Source organism: Colobus angolensis, unplaced genomic scaffold (genome assembly GCF_000951035.1).
Source record: "Colobus angolensis palliatus isolate OR3802 unplaced genomic scaffold, Cang.pa_1.0 Scaffold211, whole genome shotgun sequence".
In the NCBI taxonomy this organism is placed as follows: Eukaryota; Metazoa; Chordata; class Mammalia; order Primates; family Cercopithecidae; genus Colobus; species Colobus angolensis.
The window spans coordinates 4,013,421-4,021,186 of NW_012115278.1; the positions used below are offsets into that span (position 1 = coordinate 4,013,421).

A 7,766-nucleotide genomic window follows, 5' to 3' on the forward strand; every position below is an offset into this window, starting at 1 on the left:
GAGCTCTCTGGGGTTGTGCCACCTGAACCTGGAACCTGGGCCCCCAGATTGGGTCCCCAGGCCTGTGCACCTCAGCTTGCTCACCAACTCACTCTCAACATGGATAACACCTTCAACTGCAAACACGTTTAAAATCACAAGCCAGCTCCCCTCATCAACACCAGAAAACGCAAGTCTCCACACGGGCCCAGGATGAGAACCTAGAAGTGGTACTAGCCACAAAACACACGGAGAACGTGGTTCCTGCACACACCTTATGAGACGTCGGAGAGCTACACAGCGGAGGCATACAGGGCGTGGCCAGACGGTCTAAGTGGGCCATGACGACAACCGCCGTCTGTCGCAGATCAATGGCAAGCTCGTTGTCTTGCGGAAGGGTGAGGTACCTCAGGAAACTCTCGTTGGGGCTCAGGGGGCCAGACAAAAGCTAGAAAGGAAAAGTAAACAAACAATCGGAAAAATTAAAGTGACACAATGAGCCTTTAACCACTCTTTATATTTTGGTATTGACTCATCTGACACATCAAACGACAATGTCGATGATACAGTTATACTACACATCTACATATTTATGCAGCATATAAACTGACTGGGTAAATGTCTAAGTTTGTGGTATACATGTCCACAACACTGACTGTGCATGTATACATTTCTGATACCACAGGTAAGTTGAATCCACACAGATTACTAACACAACCAAACCACCCCACAGGCCTAGGACCCCTGGAGAAAGGCAGAACCACCTCTGTGGGAACCCAGCACAGCATCTCAAGCTGGCCTTGAAATCTAAAACCAAAACCTTTATTTTAATCTCCCACTCTGGAGAACACCTACTTTCATTTGCAAATCAAATCACAGTTCTAATTCTTCAAAAGGCAGAAGAGCCCTATTACCATTAGTTTAAAGGCTGCCAAATAATAGGCCGGGCGCGGCGGCTCACACCTGTCATCCTAGCACTGTGGGAGGCTGAGGCGCGCGGATCACAAGGTCAGGAGATCAAGACCATCCTGGCTAACACGGTGAAACCTCATCTCTACTAAAAATACAAAAAAAAATTAGCTGGGCTTGGTGGCGGGCACCTGTAGTCCCAGCTACTCTGGGGGCTGAGGCAGGACAACGGCGGGAACCTGGGAGGCGGAGCTTGCAGTAGCCGAGATCGCGCCACTGCACTCCAGCCTGGGCGACAGAGCAAGACTCCATCTCGTAAAAAAAAAAAAAAAAAAAAAAAAGACTGCTAAATAATAGAAAAATTAAACCAAAGCATGATATTGAAATGCCTGACTTTCCTGAAAAGACTGGCAAAATCCAACTTGTACTTGACCTGTAAAGGCCAGCATCCTGGAGGTTTAGGCTCAGGACCCCGCACACCTGCTCCTCCCCAGCTCGGCATCCACACCTGTTAAGGGGGGAGCTGGTACTCAACAGAGTGACAGCTCAGGTGACACACCCTGCATAGAGCATAGTACACAGGAAGGGCCAACAAGCCAGACCACCATTTTTGTTGTTCTTCTCTGGTACTGATTTAAAAGTGCGTGTTTCAAGCTTGGTTCTCCGCTGATAAGGAACTCGGTGCTCACTGAGCCAAACCGAGTCTTCTCCACAAACAAGTGACCTCCCATACCTGTCTCATCCGACTTACTGCTGTTACCACCAAACACACACACGACAGAGAAAAACACTGCCATGGACACGCACGCTGGCCTGGCTTAAAAAATAACTAGAATCGAGTGCCACCTAAACACAAAGTGCGATCATGACACTCACGTGCATGTCGCCCTCGGAGTGGGGCGTATCCTTACTGCAAATGATGCTCTGGAACCTCTGCAGCAAGGGCAAAAGTGGGGCGCTGGTGCCCTGGGCAGAACGCTCATTGTCAGTCTCCTGTGCCCCGCTGTCCCACAGCTGAAGCAACAACAGGATGGCAGACAACATTTGGCTAAAGGAGAAAAGATATTCATTCCTAGTAAAAACACATTAACTTTTTTTCTTCGTGGTTGATCAAAAATAAAAGCAAACACAGCTAGATAGAAGTGAAGAAATACTTCGGATCTGAAAGGAAACGAAAGTAAAGCTGTGGTAATTAAATCACTGAACTGCCACCGAGATTTTAGCACAAGACATCGCCTTCTGCTGATAGGAAAGACTAGTTAAGAAGCTCAAAGAGCACGTTTACATGAAAGATCTAGGATCTTAAATTCATGGAATAAAAATAATTAAATTAGGAAAATTGAAACAAAAAAAAAAAAAGAAAGAACAGTTACCAGGCTAGAAAACTGAGCATAAAAAAGCAAGTGATGAAAAGGTAAAGAGAGAATGAGCTCTGGGACATGGTTCTCTGGTTACAGAGCACCACAAATCTGCTGCAGTCACAAATGATTCAGTGAAATGCACACAATGCAACAGGTATTTGGATACAGAGGCGCTTCCCCAAAGCGTTCCCAGTCTGCGCCAGCCCTCACCTCAGCGTGCCTCTCTGCACAGCCAGCTCCAGCAGGATGGCCAGGGCCAAGTGCTGGTCCTGCAGGGGGATGCTTCCTGGCCCTTTGGTGCCTGGTGTTCCATTAACATCCCTGAAATGAAAGCAGTAGATGCAGGAACAAAGCGACCTCCAGAAAGACAGCATGCTTACAATCACACTACATGTTTACCACACACTCCCTCACAAGGAAGGAAATGTTTTTAATATTTAGAATCAAGTTTCTGAGACTTACTACTCAGATTTATTCAGAGATTTTAAAGTATATGATTAATTAGCTTACACAACTATATTTTAAGTATTCATTAATATACCATGTAATATACCATATTATATAATATATACCATGTAATATACCATATTACAGTAGATGACATACTCCAAGTGTGCGAAGCATAAAATAATTTATCTCATTATCCAAAACATGAGTAGAATATCTATCTTTTACAGTTTCAACGACGTGTAAGACTATAACAGTATCAACATTCACCTACAGAATCAGAGAACCAATTTCTAAAACCACCTGAGAATCTGGAGGCAAGATGTCTACACTACTTTCTATCTCTGATCAATGAAATATTTTTAACTTTTCTATGTTACTCAATAATAAATATTTTAAAATTCTATCCCAAGACTGCAGAAAAAGATCTTATGGCATCAATATTACAGCTGAATTTCTGAAATCAAGTCCAAGCCTATGTTCAGGGCCTCCAGCATTAAAACTCTGTGGTGATGCCTTCACCAGCAGGCTCAGGAAGTGGATTCAGAGCCGGGGGCGCAAACGCCAAAGGCCTCCTGCCCGCTGGAAGAAGGCACAGTGCTGACCTCTGGCAAGCAGAGTGAGGAGCGGCCTCACTTTTCCTCTGCATCTGTCCCTCCTGTTGAATTCCTTTAAATTTAAAAATCTTAACAAAAATGCCTAGCACCCAAGACCAGAGTTCATGTTTTTCCTTACACACAAATGATTCCTATTCAAAATTTTTTACACTAAAAATATCCGTTACAGGACTAAACAATTTTATCCTGAGTAGTTGTTTACTCCTACATTATCAATAAGACTTCAAACCAAGTGCCACTCTGCACTCAGAACAGCAGCTCCTAACCATCACAGAGAGACACACAACGTAAGCACTCAACGCTCTACAGATGACCAATGGCCAAAACTCTAAGCATCCTCCCTCGTTGTCTCATTTAGTATCACAGCTTCCTGGGTCTAGTCAGAGTATCATAAATCGAATCACCAGAAAAGCTGAGAACCCACACCCAGAATCACAGCACCGAGAGCCCGCTTAAAACAGGCGAGAAACCAACCTACTAGGCTTCTTAGCTCTAAAGCAAGGGTGGTAAGAACCAGCCTCCAGCAGGCCAGCTGTCTGCATCCAGAAGGCAAGAAAGGAAAGAACTCACCCCGTCACGACGGACCTGAGGAACCTGGTCGCTCTCTCCACCACCTCCAGCCACACAGAGGACACGGTGCTCTCGTCGAAGAGCGAGGCCTCGGGAAGTGCTCGCAGGGCATCCAGGGACTCCTGCAACAGCTCACTGCAGAGGTCCGCATCCTCGCCTGGGCGCACACACGCGTCAGAGGAGCCCCCCCTACTCCCGTCTCCCGCTGGGCTTCCCAGCCCTCAGCGAGAGAAGATGCCACTGTCCCCTTTCTAATCCCTCACTCAACAGGCCAAAATCTAGCACAGCTGTTCCAGTCAATTCTGTGTTTCATGGCTGTCACATGAGCAATACACTAACTCCTTGTTCTTCTAGAATTAAGTCTGTACTCAGGTGTTCCATGGTAGTGGTTGGCGTGGGGGTGGGGGGTGCATGCACTTGCTCTTTTTTTCCTCTAAAGCACAGACGTGAAAAGCCAAATAGCCTCTGCAGCCTCTCATCTCACAAGCAAGGAAACTGAGGCGCAGAGAGCACATGAGATCAGCCGAAGGGCACACGGTGGCTGAACCGAGCTCGAAACCCAGACTGTTGGTGCGTTAGGGAAGCAGAACCACGCGCCACACGAGGGACCGTACCTGATCGCCAGGCCCTGCGAAGGAAGGCGAAGGCAAAAGACAGCGCCGCTCGGGATCCCACTCTGGCGAGCCCCTCCACGCCTTTGCCCGCAGGCCGGGAACTGCAGACGACACACATGGAACATAAAACCAGTCAGCAGCGGAGGGTGCAGATACCACATAAAATCAATACTATGAAAGGGTGTGTACTAAAATCCAACTAATGGTTTTCTTCACGTGACAGGATCACAAGTGTATTTTCAGTTTTGTTGTTTAACAACTTTCATCAAACGTCTTTTGTACAGGAAAAGTTTTCTCTTTAAGAATCAAAGAAATGTACAAGGAATTTTAAATGTCTTGGGAAAATGCTCATAAAATGACCTCACAAAGCGAGATTCTAGTGGGAGGAAGCAGACGACAAGCAGATAAATACATAAACGGAGGGAGAATAAACCCCACATGGGAGACCAGACCAGAGAGGAGCTGGAGGAAGAGCAACAGAGCCGCACGCCTCGCCCCAGCTCGCCTGGCTCGTCCCAGCTCCGGTGTCCTCCACTCAGGGTCCACTCCCGGCCACGGGTGAAGCCCTGCATGCTTGACCCACCCCATGAGGAGTCGCTCTCTTCTGAGGGAAGTGCTCATCACCCTCCTGTGTCTTTTTAAGCTTTTCACTACTTATGTATGTTAATTGCACAAATCACAGTTTCATTCTGCATGTTGTAAAAGGTTATGCAAATGGCTCACCATAAAAATCATCCTGTACAAGAGAGAAAAGACTGGAATACAAAAATGCATATATAGGGGGGCTGAGGCAGGAGAATGGCATGAACCCGGGGGGGCGGAGCTTGCAGTGAGCCGAGATCATGCCACTGCACTCCAGCCTAGGAGACAGAGCAAGACTCTGTCTCAAAAATAAAATAAAACAAAATAAAATAAAATAAAAAAGCATACATAATCTCAACTCAATCACGCACAGCAAGTAATTCTATGTTATACTTTATACTATATCATATTTCTAATATTACAGTATTGCTACTATAAACAATATTCTCCAAATTTACTAAAATTTGCTTTACGATCAGGGGAAATCCTATAAAAACAGGTGATATGAAGTTCAAGACCAGCCTGGCTCACATGATGAAACCCTGTCTCCACTAAAAATACAAAAATTTGCCAGGTGTGGTGGCAGGTGCCTATAATCCCAGCTACTCGGAGGCTGAGGCAGGAGAATTGCTTGAACCTGGGAGATGGAGGTTGTAGTGAGCCAAGATCGCACCTCTGTACTCCAGCCTGGGAGGCAGAGCAAGGCTCTATCTCAAAAAAAAAAAGAGGGATGTTACAGAAGGATCTCCCCAAGATATAATGTGTAATAAAAATGGCAAGGAAGAACACAGCTGGCCAGGGGCAACAGTACACACTTATCCATAAGTGCCTGAAAAACGCAACAGGAGCTCAGAGAGGAAACACAAGAACCTCTGAGAAGGGCACTGGGTACCTGAAAGACGGAAATCTTTGCTCCTAAATGAGATATATGAACACGACAAGACAGACATGTAATAGGACACACAGTCCTTATAAGAGAAAGCACATGGGCCAACTGTCATCAGAGGAGGTGGGCGAGTCACTTTAGGTCAGGAGTTAGAGACCACCTTGGTCAGCATGGTAAAACCCCGTCTCTACTAAAAACACAAAAATAAGCCGGGTGTGGTGGTGCATGCCTGGAGTCCCAGCTACTTCGGAGGCTGAGGCAGAATTGCTTGTACCTGGGAGATGGAGGTTGCAGTGAGCCAAGATTGCGCCACTGCGCTCCAGCCTGGCCTGGGTGACAAAGTGAGACTGTCTCAAAAAAAAAACTACTCAGCAATAATGAAATAATGATACATGCAATGACCCCCTTGGGAAAATGTCAAGGGGATTATGCTGAGTGAAAAAACTGAACCTTGTTTGAGGCCAGGAGTTCAAGACAACCCTGGGAAACATAACAAGACCCCAGTCTCTACAAATACAAAATTAGCTGGGTGTGGTGTCGTGCATCTGTGGTCCCAGCTACTCAGGAAGCTGAAATGAGAGGACAGCTTGAGCCCAGGAGTTTGAGGCTGCAGTGAGCTATGATTGTATCAGTGCACTCCAGCTTGGGCATCAGGGTGAGATCCTGTCTCCAAAAATTAAAATAATAACAATATAAAATTAAAAAGCCAATGTCAAAAAATCACATAATAGAGAACAGATGAGTGGTTGCCAGCAGTTACAGTGGAGAGAAGACGTGAACGTGGGTATAAACAGCTCTTGTCCATATACCCTGATTGCAGTGGTGGTCTCAGAAAATCTACACCTGAAAAAACTGCAAAGAAATACACAATTGAGAGCATGTAAAACTGGGAAAACCTGAAGAAGACAGGCAGACTATCAGAGTTAACACCCTAGTTGTGATGACTGTGTCGTAGTTTACAACTAGCTACCATAGAGGGCATAGGCGCGAGCAATAAAAGGAATCTCTATGCTGTTTCTTAAAACTGTATGTGAATCCACAATTATTTCAAAAAAAGAAAGGCTTTTTAAAAATTTTAGTTCTTCCACTTAATGAAAGATACATTTCAATTAATCCACCAACCCTATGTCATCACAAAGGAAACAGCAGAGAAAAACCAGCTGGGCTCTCAGCCATTTCTGCAGCTGAGGGAATTCAGTTTGATTCGACAAACACACAACAGTGCTTGGAGAATCTGAGCACCTACCGCCCACCCATACATGACACTCTGATTCACGACCATCACAGCCTGCCAGGAAGGAAGGAAAGAACCACGGCACTCCTATTACCAAATGGGCAGGACTCTCATCTGTCACTTGGTTTAATTTACTCTAAAACTATTTTCAAAAATACAACATGTACAGTCATCCCTTGGTATCTGCAGGGGATTGGGACCGGGCCTGCCCCACCCTGGCTCCATACCAAAATCCTAGGATGCTCAAGACCCTTATATAAAATGGTGTGGTATTTGCATATAACCTGTGCACATCCTCCCGTATAATTTAAATCATCTCAGCCAGGCACAGTGGCTCACACCTATACTCCCAACACTTTGGGAGGTCGAGGCGGGAGGGTCGCCTGAGCCTAGGAGTTCAAGACCAGCCCGGGCAACATGGCAAAACCCCATCTATACAAATTAAACAAAAAAAAAAATTGGCCAGGCGTGGTGGCTCCATACCAAAATCCTAGGATGCTCAAGACCCTTATATAAAATGGTGTGGTATTTGCATATAACCTGTGCACATCCTCCCGTATAATTTAA

At 45.8% G+C, this 7,766-nt stretch overlaps 1 protein-coding gene across 1 annotated transcript in view; it reads right to left on the reverse strand.

Moving 5' to 3' along the window:
* The window catches only part of HERC2 (HECT and RLD domain containing E3 ubiquitin protein ligase 2), a 220,953-nt gene that overhangs the window by 163,349 nt on the left and 49,838 nt on the right, over positions 1-7,766 (reverse strand). The window contains exons 5-9 of the mRNA XM_011942889.1: positions 4,498-4,598; positions 3,884-4,040; positions 2,460-2,570; positions 1,765-1,936; positions 254-427 (exon numbers count right to left, since the gene is read on the reverse strand). Coding sequence (XP_011798279.1) covers positions 254-427; positions 1,765-1,936; positions 2,460-2,570; positions 3,884-4,040; positions 4,498-4,598 — 715 coding nt within the window. The remainder of the gene's footprint in view (positions 1-253; positions 428-1,764; positions 1,937-2,459; positions 2,571-3,883; positions 4,041-4,497; positions 4,599-7,766) is intronic.